This window comes from Corylus avellana, chromosome 10 (genome assembly GCF_965113065.1).
Source record: "Corylus avellana chromosome 10, dhCorAvel1.hap1.2, whole genome shotgun sequence".
NCBI classification, from domain to species: Eukaryota; Viridiplantae; Streptophyta; class Magnoliopsida; order Fagales; family Betulaceae; genus Corylus; species Corylus avellana.
In genome coordinates, this window is record NC_142499.1 from 10,720,717 (window position 1) to 10,746,526 (window position 25,810).

The window sequence follows — 25,810 nt, forward strand, 5'->3', positions numbered from 1 at the left end:
AAATAGCATTTTTCCTTGCAGCTTCTATATCTCCACTATGGACACCTTTCCTTGAATAAAAGTGGAAGGACTTGAAGTGGATGTGTTTGGTAAACACTTTTATCCCCAGACAACTAGTAGATGCGGGAAAAAATAATAATATTTTGTATAAAAAGTAAATGATGTAAAATGATGGGTGAAAAGAATTGTATGAAAAATTGAAAAAAAAAAAATTGTTTTGTAATGATTTTTTTTATTTAAATAATAATAAAAACTATATATTGTGATATAAAAATTAAAAAAAGTTAAGAATGTTTTTTTTTTTTTTTTTTTTTTTAAGGAAAAAAGTGGAGTAAACAGTTAAAAAAAGAAAAGAAAAAAAGATCAAATGGGATACCAAACACACCCTCTTCACCCATCAAAAAGGTGAGGGGCAAAACTCTCGCTCTCAGCGTCTCATCAATCCACACCGGCACGCCGTCCCCCTGTCAACTCAAAGTTCTCAGCCTCTCTCTGTCTCTCAGACTCTCACGCATCCGCCATCCGTCACGCAGGTATCCTCTCTCGTCGCCTCTTGGCGCTCCAGTTTCTGCGCTCCGAGCGATTCAGTTTGGAGAGAGGTTTCACCTAGTGATAAGAACTGTAATCGGCAATGGCTTCCGGTGAGTTCTTCATGTTCTTTTTTTTTTTTTGACGTCTTTTGTGGGTAAAGATTCGCTCCAATGTTCTGTTTCGTGGGGGAGAAAATTGAAGAAGAGGAAAGAATCTAGGTTTTTGATTTTTTTTTTTTTTTTTTGTTCTCTCTTTTTGGGGCTCAGGCAAACGAGCCACTAATTTTCTTTCCTATATTTTTAGGACAATTTTGTTGGCGGCTGATTTTGTACACTTTAATGTAATGTCGAGTGCTTATATATCCTCGTTTCCTTGGATAGAAGATGGTTTGAGTTATGACAGATTACGCTGCATTTAGGTAAAAAAAATTAAAAGAGATATTGGTTGTCAATTTGATGTAAGTAAAAGTTTCTCTTTGTTTTGTCTCCTGGTGGAGAATCGTTTAATAGTTGGTGGGTTAGCTTCAAATCATACCTATATTTTTTGAAGTTGTGGGTTACATGTATTTATTTTATTTTGATGAATACATATAGTTATTGTGTTATAATGACTTAAATGTGATTGATACCTAAATTCAATATTGCTTCCTTGGATTATTTGTGAACATCATCACTTTCCTCGAATAATGGGTTATCATTGCCCAGGGAAGAATTCCTTGGTTTCTACATATGCACTCATACCTTTCCCTCATTCTTTCTCTCTCTCATTTTGTATTTTAAAAGCTAATTTAGCAATGACCCATATGCTTTTAGGAAAAATAAACTTGAGTACAAATTTACTGTTTTCAATTCTTTTAGATGCGGACATGGAGGATTACGGATTTGAGTACTCGGAAGAGGAGCAAGAGGAGCAAGATGTTGACATTGAAAATCAGTACTACAATGCAAAAGGTAATTTCCAGTTCACTTCTTTCCGGTTCTTTTATTCTTATAATTGTTTATGTATTAGGAAAAGGTTGTGAGTTTTTGGATTTTAAAGTTCAGTTGTAAGATATTATTCTATCTTGCATATAGCTCTTTAATATGTTTGTAATTAAGGTTGAGAAGCTAGTCATTACATGTTAAAAAGTTTTCAGCAAAGTTGTAGTTTCAAAAAGTGTGTATCAATTATTGTTGTATTGTGGGTTTTGGGTTTGAGGGCTTGGGTTTCTTGCTCATTTGGAGCCGAGCCTCTTGTGTATACTGCATGCGTGGCCGCTTTTTAATAAAATACATTACCTATAAAAAAAATTATGTATCAATTATGAGGGCCTTTTGCTACTTCCAGTTATGTGTTTTCTTTTATATACTTCCAGTGTATTTAGAGGTGCCTTACACTTTTATTGATACTTGACAATTACTATATAAAAAAAAAAGTATGTATCAATTACGAGGGCTTTGCCTTTTCTTTTAATAAATTATTATTCATAAAAAAAAAAAGTATGTATCAATTTGAACAAATGCATGGATGACATAATTTGCCTTGCCTCTACGGTTAGGTCCCTACTTCGCCTCGACGGTTATGCCACAATGTCCTTAAAGTCTATATGCGATGGATAGACTCCTGCAACCATGACATGACATAATTTGCTTATTTAAACATACTTTCATTTCTTTTATTTTATAAAGAAAGGGAATGGTTGATTCCACAAAAACAAAAGAAGTCTTTTTTTTTTTTCACGAGGTACAACTATAAATTCCTATTTATTTGTTAGTGAATAGACGATAGACCAATTCCCCTTTTTATTTGGGAGTATTGAATACACCCATAATTCTGACCTTCATGTTCTTTCTAGCAAGAGACATGTCAGATCCAGGGCATACCAATTCGATTGACTGTGCAATATTATTTAACAATAATGTTTGAATGTGCTTTTCAAAAATGTTTTCTAAAAGTTATCTGATTAAACTGTTTGTTTGTTTGTTTCTTTTTTTTTTTTTTTTGAGAATCTCAATTTTTTTTTACAAAATTCTTATTTTGGGGTTTAGAAAGTGGGGCAACAGAAATCTCCTTTGCAAATATTCCCATCTTTATTTCATGAGTTTAAAAAATTTGAGAGTAGTTTTCATGATTGATTTGTTTTTAGAGCGTGAACCTATTAGATATGCTGCTGGTTAGATCCAAAATTTAGTGGTACTGTTAAATGAGAAGATAGTGGTTGCTAGTATGCCAAACAAAAGAAGCAAAAGGGAAAAGGAAAGAGATGCTTTCAGTTAGCATATAATATGTGGCATTATGAGATTCAGGATTACATGGGGAGTGATTGTGCCCCTTGGGTTGGACCAAAGTTTAACATTTCAACTTCTATAACCATCAAAAGTGTCTCCTCAACTTCTTATTAAGTTACTTTCGTTCAATAGAGCTACTATGTGGTGGGATAAAAACATCACATGATCAATGGTAAATGAAATTCCAAAAACTTCAGTATAAGGAAATATAAATTTGAGAGTTTTTGTCTCCCCCCTTCGAAGAGCAGGCCAGTTTTTACCCCTGTAAAACTTTCCATTTCATCATTTTTAGGACAAGAAAAAGGGTGTGCGCTGGTAATGGGTGCTTAAGTTCCATATGTTAACAAATTGTCAACATATTGGATATATGGCAAGACTCATGAGACACATGAGCTTAAATTGATGACCTTTTAAGATGTCCATCACATATATGCTTTTTTTCTTTTCATTCTTTTGGATGCTGTCATCTTCTTTTTTGGATATGTAGATGTTGTCATCAACTTATTCTTTTGCTTTTTCCTTTTCTTTTCTTTTCTACCAAACTCTATTGAAATTTTCAAAGGTGGCAATGAAAACAAATCTCTCTTTTTGATCTCTCCCTCTTTTCTCCCTAATTTCCTCTTGGGTTGAGATTGAATCATTATTGTCTGATATAGTCGCTGTTTGTTCCCTAGTAATATTGATTTCCTCTTTTTGTTTACCAACCTTATATCTAGGATTGGTCGAAACTGATCCGGAAGGTGCATTGGCTGGTTTTGCTGAAGTAGTTCGTATGGAAGCAGAGAAGGCAGAGTGGTGAGCATGTTAAGAATTTGAATTTCCTGTGCTTATTTGCCAGAAAATAACTTGGAGATGGAAGAATTCCACCATAATATCTTTCCCTCCTTTGTGTTTTTTAATTTTTTATAATTTCATCTGTAGTTATATACCTCCATAGTTTTATATGATATTGTCTGCGCTTTTGTTTTTGCTCCTGTAGCTTCTTCTTGTTGTTGCGCCAAACTTTTTACAGTTGGAGTTCTGTATATTTGTATTGATTCCTCTTCACAACGATTGATCTTTCTGCATCACAAACTTTTTTCTTTTGCACAAGTAGATAATCATTCTATTAAAAGGAGGAGAACACTTTAGTACACAAGGTACTCGGGCAACTCCTAATAATTGCATTCTAAAGTTTAAAAGATCAATAAATTCTAAAAATGAAATGGGATGAATACTATCTAAGACAAATTTCCAATCGTACAAAGTCCTCAAGAATAAAGATTTTAAGGGTAAACTGCACTTGTGTCCCCAATGGTTTGGGTCAATTCCATTGACATCTCCTAGTAACATCAAAATTCACTTGCAACCCTCTCCGCCTAAATCCCAATGCTGAGGTTGATTGGCGAGTCATATCCCACACCTTACCAGCAACGTTGACGCTCACAGCCCTCACTGTCACCCACACTGTGACCATGTCGTATGCAGCTAGTAAACCCTAATGCTGACATTGATAGGTTAATTAGGCCCTCACCCGCCACAAATCAATGGCCCAAACTCTACAAAAATGTCGAAGCCGATGTGGCTCTCATACCCATTGTGGCCTCCACGGCCATGCCCATGGTGTCTATCAAACTCCAACACCAACTCTGATTGATTCCATGCCACTAAATCAATGACATAAACCCTACAAAAACACCCAAGCCATGCACACACCCTCAATGACCACCAAACCCCAACTCCAAATAGAATTGGATTGAGGGATTGAGGGACTTGAAATTGCCGACATGGTCTAGGGATTAGGCAATGAGAGATCGATCGAAGATGATGATGCGGTGACAACTTCAAACTTGACTTTGTCCTCAATAAGAGTTGCAAGTGTAAGAGAAAAGTTACCATTAATAATTTAATGGAAGGTGGATATAGTGGTTGAGTAGAACAAATTGATAGTACATAGGGTGTGATTAGAGAAAATTAAAAACCCTTGGCATATCAATTATATTGACCAAAACCTCATGAGATAGGTGCATTTTACCTAACATTTAATGGAGAACAATTTATAAGCCTTGTGTATTTGTGTTGATGTTTTGAATTTTGAACTTGTGCTGCTTATAACTTCCTGCTTTAGGCTTTACTCACCCGAGCTTAGCATCAGTTGTAAGTTAAAAAGACTTTTAATTATTCTCAAGTATTATTCTTTGATTTTTGTGGGATGTAGGTTTACAATTTTATCAATTGTTCATATTTCCTATATTGCAATGTTTACATAATTCACTGCTAAGCTCGGGTGAGTAAAGCTGCCGTCAACCAGTTAAACAATGACCCTGGAAACAGTATCTTCAACTGCATCACTTCAATGTCTTAGAATGTCCTTGTAATTTGGCCATGCCAAATAAACCAACTAAAACATAAAAGGACCTGTATTCTACATCACAATTTTATCAGTTCATATCCAGCCTAAATGAGGAAGTGGAGCGAAGGTACCCCGCCCCGCCTAAACGGGCATACAAGTCAGGGGAGGCTGATATGAACTGAAAAGGAAAAAGAATGAAGACCTTCATCTTTTTTTCATTAAAAAGGCTTGCTGAATCTAGTTGTATTTCTCCCTTGGCCTGGATGATATAAGAATGTGAGTTTTTTTAGGTTAAAAAGAACTTATTAAAATAAAAGGGCACACACTAATACACAGGAAGTATAGACACTGAAACTTTTAAGACTAAAATTACGAAGATCCAAAAAGTCCGAAAATGAAGAAGTCAATACATTACTAGCTGCTGTCAGCCAATTAAACAATGTCCTTTTCTCAAGAAGCTGCTTTTGATATTTGAACACCCTCTGTTTCTTTTGCTTGTTCAATTGTCAACATAGTTTTCTTCAAAACTTTCTAGATTTTTTTTTGGAATAAATGATCATTACATAATGGTTAATGATTTGTATGTCTGCTTTTTTCAGGGGATTTAAGGCTCTGAAACAAACTGTAAAGCTTTATTATCGGTTAGGAAAGTATGAACTAATGATGCAAGCCTATAGGGAAATGTTGACTTACATTAAGTCGGCGGTGACACGAAACTATAGTGAAAAATGTATAAATAGTATCATGGATTTCGTTTCTGGGTCAGCCAGTCAGAACTTTGGGCTTCTGCAAGAGTTCTACCAGACCACTCTGAAGGCCCTTGAAGAGGCAAAAAATGAGGTTGGAGGTCATCTTATCCTAGTCCACAGTGAGTTTTGAGGAGTTAAAGTTTTGAATATATTACTCTCATGCTGTGCAGAGACTGTGGTTTAAAACAAATCTCAAGCTCTGCAAGATTTGGTTTGACATGGGTGAATATGGGCGAATGAGTAAGGTGCTGGTCTGATTTAAATTTATACTTCATTTTTCTCGTAACTATTATTAGAATGCTGTATATAATATTTTGGACACAGATTTTGAAGGAGCTTCACAAATCCTGCCGAAAAGAAGATGGCACGGATGACCACAAGAAAGGAACACAACTTTTGGAAGTATATGCAATAGAGATTCAAATGTACACTGAGACCAAGAATAACAAAAAACTCAAGGTCAGGGTTTTGAAGTTTTATTGTCATTTCTTCTTTTGGCTTGTTTTCAGAGATGTTATGTGCCTTTCCTTCACTGTTCAGTCAAGTTTGTGACCATGTCTTTCGACCATCTTGATGAGTTTGTTTGGTAGTTGATTCATGGAAAAAGTTTTAAATGGAAATACGATATCAATAATTCATTTCCACAATATTTGCAGGCTCAAATTGTGCCTTAGTGCCCCTCGCTCCTTCAACAAAATCTTACTTGTTAAAAAACAAAAAGAAATTTAAGGGCGTGAAAATCCATCTATAGATTTGTGGAAATGGAGATCTTTCATTTTTCTATTGAAGAATAACATTAGGAAAATGAAATCTTGCTAGTTCATAAAAGCATCAAAATGATCCTCTAAACATGTAATTACTGAGTTTTATCGTCTAAAATGATCGTCTATGTTTGTGTCCACATGACAATGCAAAAGAGGAAATAAATAAATAAATAAATAAAATACAGGATGATTTAGATGTTCACTTGGGCCCTGACTTTATGGTCTTATTGGTACTTATTGAATGACATCTTATTTCATACAGAAATCTGAACTCGAAATTCTACGTTTTTTTTTCATCAACGTGTTGCTCTATGAAAACTTGATTGAAGCAGTTAGTTGCAAATTTCTAAAATTGCCAAAAACTACTAAATCAAGTGAAATGTATAGAAGTTATGTGGTAAGATGATTTTAAATCATTTTTTGATAAGTAATCTGATGCATATGGCAAGACAAATTTTATTTTAATTTAGATCTTATTGATTAATTAGGTGATTAATATTTAGTTTTATGTTTGAGGAGTCAATGGTGTTTTTGGTAAGTCAATAAATGGGTGCTTCCCTACATTTTATGTGATTCAATAAATGGGTGTTGCCCTACGGTTTAGTCGAGTCTATTTAAGCATGAGTTGTATTCCAATGAAAAGCAGATTTTGATTGAATAAAATTATGCGAAGTTGATTCGCCCTGCTCCCTCCATCTTCTCCTCCTTTCCCGGCTTCCCTCTTTCTAGCTTCTTTCTTTTATTTTCTCTCCTCTCTTAGCTACTTACTTTCTCCATCAAAAGCATGAGTTGTGATTTTAGAGATCATTCTTTGTCCCCCTTCAAATTGGTATTAGAGCCTAACTGATTATTTCCCGTAGCAATCCTGCGATCTACACCATGCTTACCCAACTAAGCCAACGCCATTTCCATCACCATCCCAAGCTTTTCCACTGCCGAGCAAATCAAACCCCAAAACCCACCAGTTTCCAAACACCCAAGCTTGATGCTGTTCAAAAAAAAAAAAAAAATTCAGAGAACCCATTGCAACAATCTTCCCCTTCAAAGCCACCCAACACCTAATAACCCTTGTCAGAACCACCCACACAACCAACCCAAACCACCCAAACACCCCACCCACATGCACCCATTGCCCCCAATTTCACCCATTGCAACTTCCCCTCGCCGGATGACAAATACATCATCTTCCATCTAGCTAGACGTCGCTCTACCTTCTCAATAATGCCATCTCATATAGATTTGACTTTAAATGAAGCTCCCAACAGGAGGCCTAGATACCTAGACCTTAAATGTTAATGACATTGCCAGTTGGGACCAACTTTGCTTTTGCCGTATTAATCCTCAAATCTGAAATTGTTTCAAAGCATAAGAACAAACAACTCGAATTACGAAGATGCTATGGATTTGCCCTATAAAGTATCAAAGTATCGTCCGCAAAAAAAAAAAGGTGGGAAATGTTGAGGGCACAAACTTTCTTAGACCTCACTGAAATGCCAAATAAGAGACCCCCCTTGCGGTTCACAAAGAAATTATTTTACTTAGTGCCTCCATAACAGTAACAAAGAACAATGGAGACAAATGGTCTGCCTGTCTCAAGCCGCGGGAACTACTCAAGAAACCCGTTAGAGTGCCGTTCACCAATATTGAAAAATGCACTGAAGAAATACAATTTTGCCATCCAATTACATCATTTCTCCCCAAACCCATATCTTCTCCGTTACCATTTTCAGCCTATTAGCTAGGACTTTAGTAACAATTTTGTAAATTCAACCCGATAAGCTAATGATAAGTGTTAGGGAGCCAAACAAATGAACTCAAAAAAATTTTCAAGCTAACGTGGCAAGGGTTTTTAAATTAAAAAAATGCAATTCCCTCTCCCTTGTCTGCTACTCACGGTTTGCCATGTCAGTTTAAAATTTTTCTAGGTTCATTTGTTTGGCTCCCTATCATTTCCCTAAGCTAATAGGTCGAAAGTCCTTAATATCAATGACCTTCAGTTTTCTCGGAATAAGAGTGATGAAGATGGCATTGAAACCTTTTTCAAAGATACCTTTGGCATGAAAGTCATGGAAAACATGAAATCTACTTCCAGAAACATCCCAACAAGCTTGAAAGAATGCCATAGTGAAACTGTTGGGGCCTTGTCATTATTAAAGGATTTCACCACCTCAAAAGCCTCTTCTTCCTCAAAAGTTCTCTCCAACTAGATAACCTCTTACTCCCCAATGGAATAAAAAGTAAGGCCATTCAACTTGGGCTGCCAACTAAACTATTCGGTAAACAAGCTATCGTAGAAGAGACTGTACCTTTAACCACCATCTGTTCAATGGAGTTATTCCTCCTATTCGAATTGGCCACTCGATGGAAGAGCTTTTTGCAATTGTTACCCTCTCTTAACTATAACACCCCTCGATTCACCTTCAAAAAGGAGTAGTCCTCTCTAAGTCATTAATTATTGTAGCCTTCAACAGTTTCTCCTCCTCACTCAAGACTCCCTTCTTCCAAACCCTCAAGAACCCTTAAATCCTTCAAAAGAAGTTCATCTTTCTCTCTACAGTACCAAACACCTCCTCATTCCTGAATTTTAAATCAGCTTTCAAAGTCTCAAGTGTGCAAGCCAAAATGTAACTTGGAGAACCCTGAAAGTGATAAGAAGTCCACCACTGTTTCACCCTCTACAAAATCCTTTGACTTTAAGCCCATGCTCTCAAACTTAAAATAGCTTCTATCTCCACGGAGGCCTTTGCAATCGAAATGATCCAAGCACAGTCTAGGCAACCTCTTCTGGGTAAGGTCAGGAAACTAGGCTTCCCATTCGGGAGAAACAAGTAATCTATCAATTTTGGACTAAGAGGGAGGGTCACTATTGTTTGACCACGTAAAAGAACCCCCTACAAGAGAAATATCCGTAAGCCCCTGCTAAAAAATGAAATCTGAGAACTCCACTATGGCTGGACAAAAACAGCCCGCACTTGATATTTCTATAGGAAAGTGAGTGACATTGAAACCTCCCCCAATGTACCACGGGAAGTTCCACCAACAGAGCAGTCTGGCCAACTCATTCTATAAATATCTTCTATCACAGGGACCATATATGCCTGCGAAAACCCAAGAGAAATGATCTTTGACTTTTCTAAAAGAATAGGTAATAGTAAACTATCCCACATACTCGCCTATGTTCTCCACCACCCTCCTATCCCACATAAACAAGATTCTTCTGGAAGCCCATCTCTATCTACGGAACACCCATCCACATTTTGACATCCCCACAAACTGCCCACAATGCTACTAGACAAACTGCCCACAATGCTATCACATCTACCTTACGAAGCCTAAATTGCTACCTTGGAATGTGATCGGCTAGAGCTTCCACTTATCGAATCATAGTTTATCAAACAAGATCATATTTTTAATTCTCTGTTTCCTTTGTTAACCATTTTGGAGCTAGAGGCCGACTCCTGTTAGAAGTGGCTCGCTTCAATGGTCGTAAGCAAAGCCATCATCGCCTCTTCAAATCATTCACATGATAACCCCATATGATGACAAATTCCCATCACTTTCTGCTGTACCCACGCTGAAGACTATGGATTTGCACCAAAAAAATATCTCAATTGCAATAGGGGGCAAGAGCTCAATGGCAAAGGCTCCCCCCCTCCTCCTTCCAAAAAGAAAAACCCCAGGGACGGCAGGTTAAGGGAGTAGGATAGAAGTCTGGGATTTTTATCTTGTAAAGCCACCATTAGTGTTCACCCTTTTGACTATTTACTTTCCTAGGTTGGCATTTGACCTGGTATGACTTAATACATAATTTTATCACGAGTAAGGAAGTCCATTGCAAAATAGAAAAATAAAAAATCAAGAGGACTGCCAAATTTTTTTTCTTTAAAATCAAGTTGCAGTTTCAACTTTTCTTGTTTATGTTGTTCCTTACTGTAATGACTTTTGTGCATGTTATGTTTACTGAGCTGCATTGGACTGCATGGACTTGTTGCAGCATCTATACCAGCAAGCACTCACAATCAAATCAGCAATACCCCATCCAAGGATAATGGGGATAATTCATGAATGTGGGGGTAAAATGCACATGGCGGAGCGCCTTTGGGCAGAAGCAGCTACTGATTTCTTTGAAGCTTTTAAGAACTATGATGAAGCTGGAAATCAGCGGCGTATCCAATGCTTGAAGTGCGTATATTGCTTACTTTTCATCCTTGATTCCAAACATCGTTCTTTTTTCATGAGAAAATAATTATGTATTTAATATATTAAAACATGCTTTTATGTAGAGAATGCATGCATCTTTGTTGGCTGAACACATGCATCCTTACAATATAGGTGCTCTTTGGCCCAAGCAGCAGGACTGTTTGTGACGAATAATTAATGTGAAATTAGATGCTAGATCATTTTACTAAGACCTAACCTGAAAATTAGAAATAAACAGGTCTGCTCGTATTTGTACTTTATATTTCACATATTCCGTTATTCCTGTTTAATGTGTCAGATATCTGGTTCTTGCCAACATGCTGATGGAATCTGAAGTTAATCCATTCGATGGGCAGGAGGCCAAGCCGTAAGTTTCTATATTCAGTCTACTTAATCTTCATTTCTCCACACTTTCTTGGTTGGGGTTCAGGTGGGTTGGGCAGGGGTTGTCTATCTATTCTTCCTAGTTGCCTTTTTAACTGCTATTTTGCAGATACAAAAATGACCCTGAAATTTTAGCAATGACAAATCTAATAGCAGCCTATCAACGAAATGAAATATTGGAGTTTGAGAAAATCCTGAAGGCAAGTTTAAATAGATATCACCATCATATTATGCTATTTGATGTGCCTAAGTTTATAATATTCCTTTTCTTCTTTCTCCTCCTCTCACCTAAATGGATTTATGGAAATATTGATATTCAGAGTAACAGAAGAACAATTATGGACGATCCATTTATCAGAAACTATATCGAGGATCTCCTAAAAAATATTAGAACGCAAGTCTTGCTCAAGCTCATCAAACCTTATACAAGGATCAGGATTCCGTTCATATCTAAGGTAGATATGCACTTGTTTAATTTTTTGTTTTCTAATTATAGTTGTTTAATATTCACTTTGTATGGACTGCTGCTCTTAAGTTGTCCAGCCAGCTGGACTATTAAGCTTCTGGGTACTACTGAAATTGTCTGTGTTGCTAACTTTTAATTGTTAATAGTAGTGGGATGAGTGATGCATCTTTTCTTCTGTGTGTGTTTTAGATGATCAACATTGGGATGTATCTCCTGTACTCTGCTTACATTTCTCTTTCCCTCTTTTTCTTTTGGCCCATAGCACTTATCTGAAATTGCCATTTCTTAATTATGACAAGTTATGAGCTGAATGTACTGTTTTTTTTTTTAAAAAAAAATTTATTATTATTCAGGAGCTTAACGTGCCGGAGCAAGATGTAGAGCAGCTGTTGGTGTCACTAATATTGGATAACAGAATCCATGGGCACATCGATCAGGTGAATCGGCTGCTAGAGTGCTGGGACAGGTCAAAGGGAACGAAAAAGTATGCTGCTGTGGAGAAATGGAACACACAGCTTAAGTCTCTCTACCAAACTATTAACAACAGAGTTTGCTAGGATTTGTTTTTTGGGGTCCACTTGGTGTTTTTGTCATGTAATATTGAGATGAGTTTTGTCCTCTCCCAGTGTAAGGCAAAGTACCTGGAAAACAAATTTTTTTTTTCCTTGATTATTTCATTTTACCATAACTATCTTCGCGTGAAAGGTTTGTGAGTTAAAAGAGGTCAAATCCATACCAACATTTGAGCAAAACCGGTGGGTAACAATTTCTACTTATCTCGTGATTGTATTATTTCTTGCTTGCTGGGTTGTCTTGATTGTATTCTTCTTCTGTTAAGTACAGTTAAAGGCTTCAACGGGAGGGTCCTTTTAGAACAAACAAAAATCAAGCATTATTCTGTTTTATCAACAACATCACGAATTTCCATTTAGAAAACAAAATCTATTCGAAGTTATTATTACTACTGATCGATTCCTGAGGAGAGTTCTATTTTACTATTTGTGGAAACGACAAAATGGCCCTTTGATATTTGGATACTCCAGTTTCCATCAATTCTCTTGGTGATTTAGTCGGTATGTGTGAATTATGATGAGGGTGTCTTCACAGAATAACAGGAGCATTTATGGATGATCCATTTATGAGAAATTATATCAAGGATCCATTTACCCATTATATTTTTATTTAAAAATCTATTCCAAAGTAAAGTCATACTTATCATACATAAAACCAATTATCCGGAATATAGAGATATGAGCTAAACTGGTGCAGAGTGAGAGAGAAGCACTTTCAGGCTTGGGCTGCCTCCACAACTTCACACTTGTCTCTGTTGATTACATTCTTTTCTGCCTCTTTCTCCACCCTTGCTTCTCCATTTTGCAGGCTATCATGCTTCTTATTCGCAGCACAATTTTGATCACATTCAATGATTTCTGCTGTCCAACTGCGCAACTGCTCCGTGGCAACCTCATCTGTTAATTTAATAACACACACTCAGATCAATAGATCAAAATTCAATAAAAGAATAAAATGAAGAAAAAAGAATAAAGAAAAACCTAATCTTGGGACAGTGTGGCCTTGGGGATGGTTTATGATGAGAGGGTTGTCAAAAGAGGCAGCAAGCTCCTGGGAAGGAAGTTTCAGCCAATCCTTGGCTCCGATGAAGTGGACAGATTTAACCTTTATTATCTCTTTGTATGCAACCTCACATATGCCTGCCTCTCTGAACTTTGACCCTGATATTGATACGAACAGCTTCATGGGTGGATGCTCTTTCAACACCTTTCCCTGATTTTTCACTCATGCTTTTTAAATGCTAGCTTCAACTATTTAACTTATCATACATATATATGGGGGAAATTTTACGTACACCCGTGAACTATTAGCGTTTTTGCAATCATAACTTCAAATTTTTAACTTTTGCAAGGTTAGTATCCCAAGGATTTTTCTTCCTTTTAATTTTAACAATTTTTTGTTAAAATGACCAAAATTTCCAGTTTTTTTTTTTTTTTTTTTTTTTTTTTTTTTTTTTTTAAAAAAAAACTCTAAATTCCTAAGGATCTTGTAACTCAAGGTCATCAGAGTTTTTTTTTTTTTTTTTTTTTTTTTTTTTTCAAATAAAATTTAGGGGCATTTTGTACATTTTAACAAAAAATGGGTGAAATTAAAAATAGAAAATTCTTAAGATACTAACATTGCAAAAATTCTATAGATATAAGGGTCATCTGGTGAAGGGCATTTTGGACATTTAACAAAAAATGGGTGAAATTAAAATGAGAAATTCTTGAGATACTAATATTGCAAAAATTAAAAAAGTTAGTTTGATATTATAATTAAAAAAACTGCTGATACTTTGAAATGTGTAAATGAAGTTTAGGAAAAAATTCTTGATATACTGACATTGTAAAAATTAAAAATTTGAGATTATAATTGTAAAACTACTGATACTTCGAGGGTGTAACTAAAATCATTTCCAGGTTAAGAGAGAGAAAAAGTCTCATAGATCACTTACTTGTGCCTGGTAGCCTAGCAGAAGGGCTGACAAGGTTGCACCCTAAGTGAAACAAGTTATACATATAAGTCATACATACATACATAGTTACATTCATGGCAGTATGCCAAATCTGAAAGGTTTTTAAGAAAAAAAAGACTGGGTTGTATTGCCGGTACATGAATCGTGATGCCTCTTAGCATCTTTTTCTTTTTGTCTCAACTCCCCTAAATTTAGTAGAATATGATTTTTTACCCTAATTTATAATTTCATTACAAGGTTGGATGCATTACCTGAGAGAAGCCAAGCAAACCAGCAAAAGGACCGTTGCTTGTTATGTATTCACATAAGAAAGTTATGCATTCCTCCAAGTTTGTGTACTCGGTGAACTCCTGATAATTAACTAACAGGGTCACAACTTTTATGTATTTATAAATATACCCCTTCATCTTTCAAATATACCATTCTCATTTTTACCTTGTTGAACTGGAACCACTCAAAATAAGGCGGTGGGAAGACGCCTTCCACCTCGGATTTTCCTCCCGCTGGAAAAATGCCGTTCGGGAACACCTGTTGTTGTAAATAAATTAAGTGCTTTTTCATGTACATATTTTAAATACCCAAACTTTTGAAACTTCCTACAAATATGGCAAAATTTTTACTTGGGAAGGCCAAATATTGTTGCCAGTGCTAGAGAGCCAAACAAATAAACCTAAAAAAATTTTCAAACTGACGTGACAATGATTTTTAAATTAAAAAAATTCAATTCTCTCTCCCTTGTCTGTCATCAGGGCCGGCTCAGGCCCTAGGCGAGTTAGGCCCTCGCCTAGGGCCCCCAATTTAATAAGGCCTAAAAAAAAATTTTTGAGTTAAAAAAAATTTTTTTAAAAAAAAATTATTTTTGACCAAAAAAAAAATTGAAGGCTCAAATGTTATTTAATAGGGCCTAAAAATTTTTTTTATCCAAATTTAATGCCTCAATTTAATAAGACCCCAATTAATAAGCTCACTATAAATTTTAAAAATAATCCAAATGTTATTGATGTATCTAAATCTACTGCTATATATATATATATATATATATATATTACTTTAAAAAAGAAAAAATTGAATTAAAAAAAAAAATTGTTACTTAAAAAAAAAAAAAAATTAGGCTCAATTTCAAAGTTTTGCCTAAGGCCCCAAAATATGTTGAGCCGGCCCTGTCTGTCATTATGGTCTGTCACATCAGTTTGAAAATTTTTCTAGGTTCATCTGTTTGGCTCCCTAGCACTTCTCAATACAATTAATGGCTTTTCTTTTCTTTTCTTTTCTTTAAAAAAAAAAAAAAAAAAACATTTTTAGGAAGTGGAGGGTGTGTGGGTTTTCAATGTTTGGTAGTCAAGTCGAGTGTTTTCATATTTATGGAGAAGGGTAGGGACTTTTATAAAAAAAAAATTCGGAGAGCCATAGAAGGGTAAGGGTATTTTTTTTTTTGTTTTTTGTTTTCAATATATCTATTTACTCATGATTAATATTACATTACTTCTTGTAATAGTTAATAGGATCATAAATTAATTGTTTAAAAATATATTTGAAAGCTATATTTTATCCTCTATCAACATTCCGATTTTGTCCTTGGTGTAACTAATTAAATACTCTTACACGTGTGCAAGGTGCAGGTGAAACACCTACTCAAAGTCAAAACACGTGCTAATATTTTTCTCCTAGACAAACATTATAGTTCCGTCCGTAGCTAGCAATTTTTTACGCGAGTTAATTCATTATATGTGAAGAGGGTAAAAAATGTGTGAAATGGTAAAAAGGTGAAAAGGCATGGAAAATTACCAGATCAAAATGAGCAAAGATAGAAGGATCCCATTTGCTAATTTGCTTCTTCAGAATACTCCCACTCGTTCGAAATCCATGGAGGCATAGTATCTTCATCTTCTTTTCTCCTGAGCCTTCCATTTTCTTTCTTTTTCTTTTTCTTTTTTTCTTCTCTCGAGTCTCAACCAACTGATGATCAGGAGACAGAGAGAGCAAACTGAGTGTCGTGGGTTTTGTAATAAGTGGTGGGAAGCTAAGGTTATGTATCAATCTACCTACCACAAAATGTAAGCTCCCAACTACCTTCGCTGCGTTGGTTGGTGCTCCACGTGCACCCTAATTCTATACTTAACTCCTCCAATTTTTTTGGTGAGCACGTCATTTCATAAGTCATCTAAACAGTTAGAAACAATCCAGACTCTAAATTAATTATGGGAAAACTTGATAAAAGGCTCCTTAGATTTTCACGTGTTTTGAGAAAATTTTTTCAAAATTTAAAAATTTTCAATTTCACTTTTTCAACTTTTAATTTGATGTAATATATTCTCTCCGTTAGGGTTTGGAATTAAACAAACGTTAAAATAGACGAAATTATCTTTATACTCCTAAAACTTTTTTATAAAATTTGAAATTTACCATTAATTTCATATTAAAAAACAAAAAAAAAAAACAAAAACAAGAAGTTAAGGGTATTTTGGTATTTTTCATAGTTTCCGTTAGGATTTAACGCCAAACCCTAACAGATGGGGTAGATTGCATTAAATTCGAAGTTCAAGAGGTGAAATTAAATTTTTTTTTTTTTAATTTTTTTTAATTTTATGAGAATTTTATCAAAACGTGTGGAAGTTTAGAGGGCTTTTGTGAAGTTAATCCATTAACTAATTTGTTCATAAACGCTTAAACGTGTCAAACTCTTATAAAATTTGACTTGATTTGTATAAGCTTGTATAATTTACTTTTAGGTTCCGTTTAGTTTGCGGAATAAACCCTTAAAATGGATTAGTTAATCAACTTAATCCTAGGCATAGCTATTCTTTTGTTTGGTAACATATTATTTCTAGGAATAGTTTATTCTCATATGATTACTAATCTTATATACACAGGATTGCTATTCCTTTTCCAATGTATTAGACATTTTGCGAACCAAACAAGGCCTTAAGAAAATAATGGTGGACTTCCATGTTCTTTAACCAATTTTGACTTTTTAAACTCTGATTTTCCCTTTTTGCAAATCTAAGACACGAGTTTACAATAATTTTAATTTCTATTTTTTTTTTTTTCATTTTTCAATCCAATAAATACTTGGGCACAAACAAGTGGCGACCATGGTTGGGATGGATTACCCAATCAAGCCCGTGACCCTAGCTGTTTCAGATGGATTACCCAATCAAGCCCGTGACCTAGCCTTTTTTTTTTTTTTTTTCTTTATTATTTATTTGATGAAAGAATAGACGAACGTCTTGGATTTAAAGTGATGTAAACTCAGGGCTTAAATTTGCAAAATTGAAAATCCTGTGTATATATATATATATATATATATAACGTCTTGAATTTAAAGTGATTGTAAACTTAAATTTGCAAAATTGAAAATCGTGTATATATATATATCGAAGTATCAATAGTTTTGTAATTATAAACTCGAACTTTTAATTTTGAGAAAACTTTACTTTAGACCCCTGAACTATCACGCGTTTTGAGAAGACCCTCCCAAAAAATTCAAAAACTCTCAATTTACACTCCAGAACTTTCAATTTCAATCCATTTACCCTACTCCGTCAGATTTTAAACGTTAAAATTAATAAAATGACGTTTATACCCTAACTTTTTTATAAAATTCAAAATTTACCTTTAATTTCAAATTAAACTAAAAAATAAAAAATAAAAATTTGACCCATGACCCAGCAGGGTCTCCTCGTGACCCAGCCGGGTCTTGGCCAGAGACCTACTGTGGGTTAGTAGAGGTCTGTAGACCCATGCTGGGTCACGGTCACGACCCAACTTGGGTCACGACCAGACCCACGCTGAGTCACGGCTGCGACCTAGTGTGGGTCACGACCTAACCCACGGCTGGGTCGCTGGGTCTGGACTGACCCACAAGTCACAAGGTGACCCTAGGACCCATTTTTTCTCTTAATTATTATTATTTTTAAAAAAAAAATTTGAAGGGTAATTTGATCTTTTTTGGCATTTCCGTTAGAAGTTAAAGGCTAAAACTAACAGGAGGGGGTAAATTGATTGAAATTGAAAGTTTAGGGATGTAAATTGAGAGTTTTTGAATTTTAAGGGGTCTTCTCAAAATGCGCAATAGTTCAAGGATTTAAAGTGTAACCTTTAATTTTTGTAGTGTCAATATCCCATTAATTTTCTCTTTTTAATTTCACCCATTGTTTTTTCTTAAAATGCCCCCATGTTTTAAAGAAATTAAAAAGCTGAAAATTCTTGTGACCCACAACCAAGGATCCCATGGTCACAACCGAGTGCTAGTAGACACCCAAATCAATCCTATCTCCGAGAATCCCATGATAAGGGTAGGGGTGGGCACGGGTTGGATTGGCCCAGGTTTTACCAATTTTTGGAAACTGATCCGTACAGGTTGGGTATGGAATTTGAAGTCTGAAACCCGGTTTTTGTGAAAGTGTTTCGCCAGGTATCGGATGTATGTGATTGGCCATTATATGCATATGGTATGGACTAGCTAATTAAATCAATTTAAATGATCGAGTCCTAGGTTTAATAAGAGTAACAAAAGAAATCTACATCGGGTTCTTGGGTTAATTAACATGAGGAATCGGGAGTAGACACCCATGCCCTAGGCCTCATGTGTTTGTCGATTTTCACAAATTTATGCTTTCTTAAATAACAACTTAATAGACACCCATGCTAAATCCTTTAAGAAAGAAAAGAATTAGAGTAGACACTCATGCCTAATTCGTTGCTTAGGAAAATCAATAGCTTAAGGAGTAGACACCCATACCCTTAGGTTGGCAAACATTAAGTATTCATAATATAATTGAATCATTGGCATATTGTTATATTATCTAAGTATGATTAGTGGTGGATACCAAAGCCCTGCCTTTACCTTTTCATTTATCTTTATATATTTTTATTTCTTTTTCACAATATCAATTTAGTGACAATTTGATCAATTCTAAAACAAAATCAACAATCTTCGTGGGATCGATGTCGTACTTTCTGCAGTATACTATCATTTGATTTTGTGCACTTGCAAGTAAAACATACCAAGTATTTACCTATTAATTTAGGTGGGTATTTGGCACAACATATGCTCTTGTCTTTAGCAAAGGACGTATGCTAGGTTAGTTGACGTATGCTCTTGTCTTTAGTAGAGGACGTATGCCAGAGGACCACACCGGAAGTACTCTACCAATAGTATGCCGTACTCTGCAAATACTACAAGACGTATGCCAAGGGACCACACTGGACGTATGCTGCTTTTTAGCAAACCCTTGGATAATACCCAGAATGTACGATGAACCCTTTTACCCAATGTGTAATAGTACCGGACGTACGCCCCTATAGTACTGGATGTTCGCTACTTTTCAGAGTAGTTGGTGAACGCCTCCAGCTTTTCTCCTCTATAAATACCAACCCCTCCCCATCCTCACACTCACCACTTATGCCTCCAAGCTCTCTGTAACCACCAAGTGAGTGTTCCTTGAGAGTTTTGTGTTTTGAGAGAGAGAAAGAAGAAAGCTTGTGTTCTTACCATTCCCTAAGGTAACCCCTTGCCCATTCCTGTGTTTTGATATTGTTCTTGTTATCTCTTTACTGTTTTAAGTTTTAAAGCCACCATGTTAAAGCTCTTGCAATCTTTCTTACCAAAATCAAGAAAGAGTTTTAAAGTTTCTTTGATCTCTGATGCTGAGTTTTGTTACGTTGCATGTGTCTATTTACTAGCCTAGAAGGAGTTATAGTAGCCTCTAGATTGCATAGGAGCCTTGAAACCACGTTAGGAGCTTTTTGGCTGAAATGCCTACTCACTGATCAGACGTACACTTCTCGAGCCTAGACGTATGGTCAGGAGGTCAGACATCTGCCTGGCCCCATTTGTGAAACTTAGGCCCTAGCAACCCTTTATATTAGGTTAACTTAGTATATTACTCGTAAGAGTCCTCTAATATTACGTATAATGGTGTGTTATATTCCGTTATAGCTGGATTTAGCAATGTCGGAGGATTCAAGCGAGCGTACGAGGTAAGTAAACACTTATGAACACTTTCTTAAAAACGTGGGATATGTTAGTTGACTGACCACGAGTATAATATGAGCATGTCTACTTTTTGTAATAACTTGGTAACTGCTTTATTAATTGAATATTAAGATGCATCGTATGACATGGTACACCGGTACATGTGGTATAAATGGCCATGGGCTTACTATATAGACTTCATTCTATGGTCAAATGTGTGTGTTATATGGGCCTTAGATCTAATGGTTGTTTTATGGCCGGCGCAACCTTAACAGGCGTTCATTATAGGACGGACATCATTAGCGGTGTAGGCCACTCGAGGTCGGACTCGGTCGTACCGCTAGTGTTATGTACAGTAGCGTTCAATGGCTGGGGCACTGGCATTGTATTACAGGTCCCTCGAAACAACGTCAACCTTGCTAAGAAGGGGTAATATCTCAAGTAAACCATACATGAGAGTTATGACCTATAAAGTATTAGTTTTTCTTGCATTAAAATATTTAGGCATTTGCCGCTGGGAGTACACCACTCTTTTATTAACCAAGCAATACTTTTATGGTGTATTAACGGAGACAACACCTCTTTTAAATGTTTACTAAAACTGCACATTTATTTCTGCTTAAATAAACCCATATCATACTAAAACTATGAGGTTTACTTACTAAGTCGTTAGACTTATGATTAGTGTCAAATATTGTATATTTGGATCCCTTTATTTACATTAGTTAATCCTTTAACTGTGTCGTTATTTAATATTTTTGTGTTAGTTTTGTGTTTTTAATGTTTTGTAGGTCAATAAAGAAAAACTACAGCTTTAAATGAAGAAATGCAAAGTTTAGAAGAAAGCATACTTTAAGAAGACCTAGATGATGTGGTTAAGTCTAACGAAATCCAAGAAAAGGTTAAATCGGATTAAAGATCAGATTAGATTAAAAATCAGATTTGATAAAATTTTTGGATTTGATTCAAATTTAGATTCTGCACATGTCTCAGTATTTTGACCATAACTTTCTGTTCAAATATTGTATTGAAGTTATTCAAATGGAATTGGAAAGCTAACGAAAAATACTACAATTCGTTGTGAAATAATATTTTCCTAATTCGGACGGTTACTATGCCAAAATTTCCCCGCAATTAAAGGACACAAATTTGGACGAATCCTATTCCAATTTCAGACTTCTATTTTGCTTGGAAGACAGACCTTCGAATTATCTAGGTTTAATAGGGCTTTTAGGACTTTCCTAAGCCTATAAATAGATCTATTTGCATTCAAGAAAAGATATAGAATTCCAAAGAACAAAATTTTACAGTTTTTCTTTTTTTAATTTAGGTTTCCCAACGAAGGTTGGGGATGAAACCTCACCGATGAAAAACATCAATACTTTCATATAAGTATTTATTTATCTGATTTTATTGGGTTTATTATTTCAATTGTTTTACTTCTTTTCAATATGTGGCATGATTCTTGGATATCTTGTTGTGATTCAAGGATACACTTGATGATTTAAGATAATTTCACATAATTGATTGCTTGATTTTATTTGCCTAAATAATTGGATATCCCTTGTGATTTGTTCTACGGAAACATTTGGTGTTTCAATTAAGATTGGATATCTTTTGTGATTTACGGATACATCTGGTGATTTAATTGATATTGGATTCCTTTTGTGATTTGTGGAATGAATGGATACATGAGATGATTTTGATTAACTATTGAAGTATAGTAAAGCATATCTGAGATTTTAATTGTGAGAACTTCAGATTAATATTGATAAACATGAAAGTATGTTGTTATGATTCGATGAATGTGAATTCTCAAACCTTAGTCTTTTATCTCTTAGTTTATTTTAATTAGTTTATGTTTGTCTTTTAATTTCAAAACCAAATTCAAAATCAAAAACCTTTTGGAACTAGATTAGGATTTAATTAGTTTAGATATAAATTGCTCTTTAAAAAACACAATTCCCTGTGAGTTCGATCTCGCACTTGCAATCCATTAAACTACAATCGATTCGTGCACTTGCGAGTTAAATAAATTTGCACAACAACTTACACTGTTATTACCCTTTTAGGAAGCTTGCCACTAGCAACCAAGAGTGGTATGACTACCACTACAGGCCTTGCTTAAGGGTTTGTATAATGTTATTAGGTTTGCCTTTTTTGATTAGTTGCTCCATGTATTTAATTTGAGGATTTTCCTTGTACCATGGCAATGTAAATATTTTCTCTTAGATTGTATTTCACCTTCCTATGCATTACTGTGAAATGCTTAAAGGAGCGATTCCTCATTTAGCCACAAGTTGGTTTAACTGAGGCAATTGCCAGTAGCTCTGCCTGGTTAGCCAAGGCTAATTTTGGGGGCATTACATATTTGGAGGAATAGAGTGTCTATTTATAGGCATAGGAACAACCCTGGAAGTTCATACGCAGCCAATCAACTCACAAGTCGAGTTGGAATTGGATTTTTAGAGTTTGAAACCGTGTGGAACTGTGTCTTCAGTTTCCCAGCGCACGAGTGCACTCGATCACAGGAGGGTGCGCTCAATCACATGCCTACGATCGATCCCTTGGCTTGGGCACTCGAGTGTAAGTCTGCACTTGCTCTTGGCTGTGTGCTCGATCGAGAGCTGTTGCGCTCGATCCTAGCAGTGCTGCGATCGATCCCATGACTAGCTTCCAGCTTTCTTTCCCAAAATTGCCTTTTAAGTTTGAGACTTGCCGGGAATGCTTCATTTTCGTCCAAACCCTCAAATCTACTAGAAAACTCAAAAACAAAGCAAAACATCAAATAATAACAATACTAAGAGATTAACATATGTGAATTAAGAGACTAGAATATGAAATATTCAGCACTTATCATCTTTACTCCCTGGCCAAACGCTCGTCCTGGGCAACTAGCGCTCGCCTAGAGAGCAGGCCACTCGCCCTTTAATCCCTGTTATGTGGCGCAAGGTTTTAGCAACCCTTTTTAGTTAGTTGGATCCTTGTAGAGTTTTCTAGTACTGCTTATAACGATAGGTCGTGTTTTATTATAGCAGGGATTCGTGATGTCAAAGGACTCGAGCGAGCGTACGAGGTAAGTAAACACTTATAAACACTTTCTTTAAAAATGTGGGATATGTCAGTTGATTGACTGCACGTATGATATGAGCATGTCTACTTTTTTGTAATCACTTGGTAACCGCTCTAATAACTTGTTAATAAAATGCATTGTATGACATTGTACACTAGCACATGTGGAATAATGGCCATAGGCTTACTATATAAACTTCATTCTATGGTCAAGTATGTGTGTGTGTGGGCCTTGGATCCAGTGGTCCATTGCCAAATGATTGGTCATTATAGGACGGACATCATTAGTAGCGTGGGCCACCCAAAGTCAGGCTCGGTTAGGCTACTAGTGGTGGACGGTAGCGAACAATGGCCGAGGCACCGGCATTGTATTACAGGTCCCTCGGGGCAGCGCCAATACTTCTGAGAAGGGGTAATATATCGGGTAGACCATACATGAGAGTTATGACCTATAAAGCATTATTTTTCTGCATTAAAATACTTAAACGATTGCTGCTGGGAGTTCACCACTCTTTTATTAACCAAATAATACTTTATGGTATATTAACAGAGACAACACCTCTTTTTAAATGTTTACTAAAACTGTACGTTTATTTATACTTAAATGGGCTCATGTCATACCCAATTGTGAGGTTTACTCACTAAGTCGTTAGACTTGTTATTACTCTTATAGGGAGCCTATTACTAGGACTCAGAAGTGGCGTGGTTGCCACTATAGCTTTATCTTAAGATTCTTCATATTGTTATCAGGTTTGCCTTTTATTATTGATTAGCTGCTCCATCTCTTTATTTTGAGGAATATACTTGTTCCTGTAATGATTTATAGTTTTTCTCAGATTTATTTCACCATCCTATGCATTAACTCTAATAATCCTTAGTGATGAGTACCAAATATTACATATTTGAGCCCCTTAATTTGCATTTGTTAATCCTTTAACTTTATTATGATCTGATGTTTTGTGTTAGTTTTGGTGTTTTAGTGTTTTGAAGTTTGCCAAGGAAAAAGCATAGATTTAATGTGATAAATACCAATTTTTTGGTAAGAAAGTCACCAAGAAAGCAAGGCTCGTCCGAACAGCCAACAGGCTTGTCTGAACTGACATGAGCTCAAGAGCACATCCGTGCTGCTCGAGTGCACACGGGCTCAATAGCCCATCCAGACGGCTAAAAGGCCTGTCCAGAGAGCTCAGAGTCTGGGGACGATAATGATGTTAATACGAATCTGCTACTTATGGAAGAGTTGGAGGTTCTACTACTTCGCATGTTGGAGTTGGTGGAAGAATATTACAAATAGCTAGCGCACCCAGAGGTAGTGAGGGTAGCCGCTATTCGTCAAAGAAATTCAAGGTTAACAGGCCCTATATGGGTACATTGGATGCTTACACATCCTAACAAAAGAACATGCTACAAGCGATTTCGAATGTCGCCAAGGACCTTCTTGTTCTTGTGTAACACATTGAAAATTAATGGTTTCTACGAAGTAGTCATTACGTTAAGACAACGAAGCAAGTAACTGCATTTTGCCTAGTAATGGAACATGCTCACAAGCAAAGGAACATGGCAGATAAGTTATAACAATCGTTGGAAATAATAAGCAAGTATATTCATGCGGTTGCAACAGGGTGATGTAGGCTTGGGAAAACAATCATACAACCAGTTGTAGCTAAAGTGCTTCACCCATACGTCATGTACTACCTATGGTTCGCAGTAAGCCGCTATTTTGTTATTAGTCGTATATGTTTTTTCTTAAACCTTTAAGGGCAAAAAATTGGTCTATTTATGTTTTATCCACTATCAACCTTTTTTTTTTTTTTTTTAATTTCGGGTTTCGGGTTTAGGGTTTAGGGTTTAAGGTTTAAGGCTTTTTTTTTTTTTTTTTTTTTTTTTTTTTTAATTTTAATTTTGACTTAATATATTTATTTGTTGAAATAAATTTTTGTTTTTCGTTTTTGGGATTGCGTTGGGGCGATTGATGGCACTCATGTTCAAGCGAAGGTGCGAGGTGAGAATAGTGTGCCCTATCGAGGTCGAAAGTCAACGACAACACAGAATGTTTTGTGCTTGGTGGGCTTCGATCTATGCTTCACATACGTTTACGCTGGTTGGGAGGGCAGCACACATGACTCGCAGGTTTTCTTGGAGTGTATTAACAATCCCAAAGTTCGTTTTCCCACCCCAGTTGGAGGTACAATATAAAAAATTACGTGTGTTTGTGTAATTTGCATGAGCTGTGTAAGTAAATTTTATGTTGTACCAAGTATGCCTCACAAAAATGTCTGTTGTTTTGTAGATTATCATTACTTGGTGGACTCTGGATATGGTTGCTTCAAGGGGTTTCTACCCCCACACCTGAATGAACTTGATAAATGCCAAATATTGTATATTTGGACCCCTTCATTTGCATTCGCTAAGCCTTTACCTTTATTATTTTCAGATATTTTGGTTCGTTTTGGTGTTTTAGTGTTTTGTAGGTTGATAAGGGAAAACTGCGCCTTTAAAGGAAAAAAAATTAAACTTATTCAATTAATTCTGGGGCTT

At 35.8% G+C, this 25,810-nt stretch overlaps 2 protein-coding genes across 2 annotated transcripts; one reads left to right on the top strand and one right to left on the bottom strand.

Moving 5' to 3' along the window:
- Positions 1 to 383: 383 nt before the first annotated feature.
- On the top strand, positions 384 to 12,384 carry FUS12 (proteasome family protein). The gene is made up of 11 exons (XM_059606905.2): positions 384 to 641; positions 1,389 to 1,481; positions 3,515 to 3,593; positions 5,730 to 5,970; positions 6,050 to 6,124; positions 6,204 to 6,338; positions 10,638 to 10,825; positions 11,142 to 11,210; positions 11,337 to 11,427; positions 11,548 to 11,682; positions 12,047 to 12,384. Exons 1-11 carry the CDS (start codon positions 632 to 634, stop codon positions 12,248 to 12,250), a joined length of 1,320 nt encoding a protein of 439 aa, XP_059462888.1. The 5' UTR covers positions 384 to 631; the 3' UTR covers positions 12,251 to 12,384.
- A 452-nt stretch (positions 12,385 to 12,836) lies between these two features.
- Positions 12,837 to 16,207, bottom strand: LOC132162554 (uncharacterized). The gene is made up of 6 exons (XM_059572800.2): positions 16,009 to 16,207; positions 14,659 to 14,751; positions 14,475 to 14,573; positions 14,203 to 14,244; positions 13,247 to 13,478; positions 12,837 to 13,162 (listed from the first exon to the last, which is right to left on the bottom strand). The coding sequence occupies exons 1-6, from the start codon at positions 16,129 to 16,131 to the stop codon at positions 12,981 to 12,983; spliced, it is 771 nt and encodes a 256-aa protein (XP_059428783.1). The 5' UTR covers positions 16,132 to 16,207; the 3' UTR covers positions 12,837 to 12,980.
- Between the last annotated feature and the right edge of the window lie 9,603 nt (positions 16,208 to 25,810).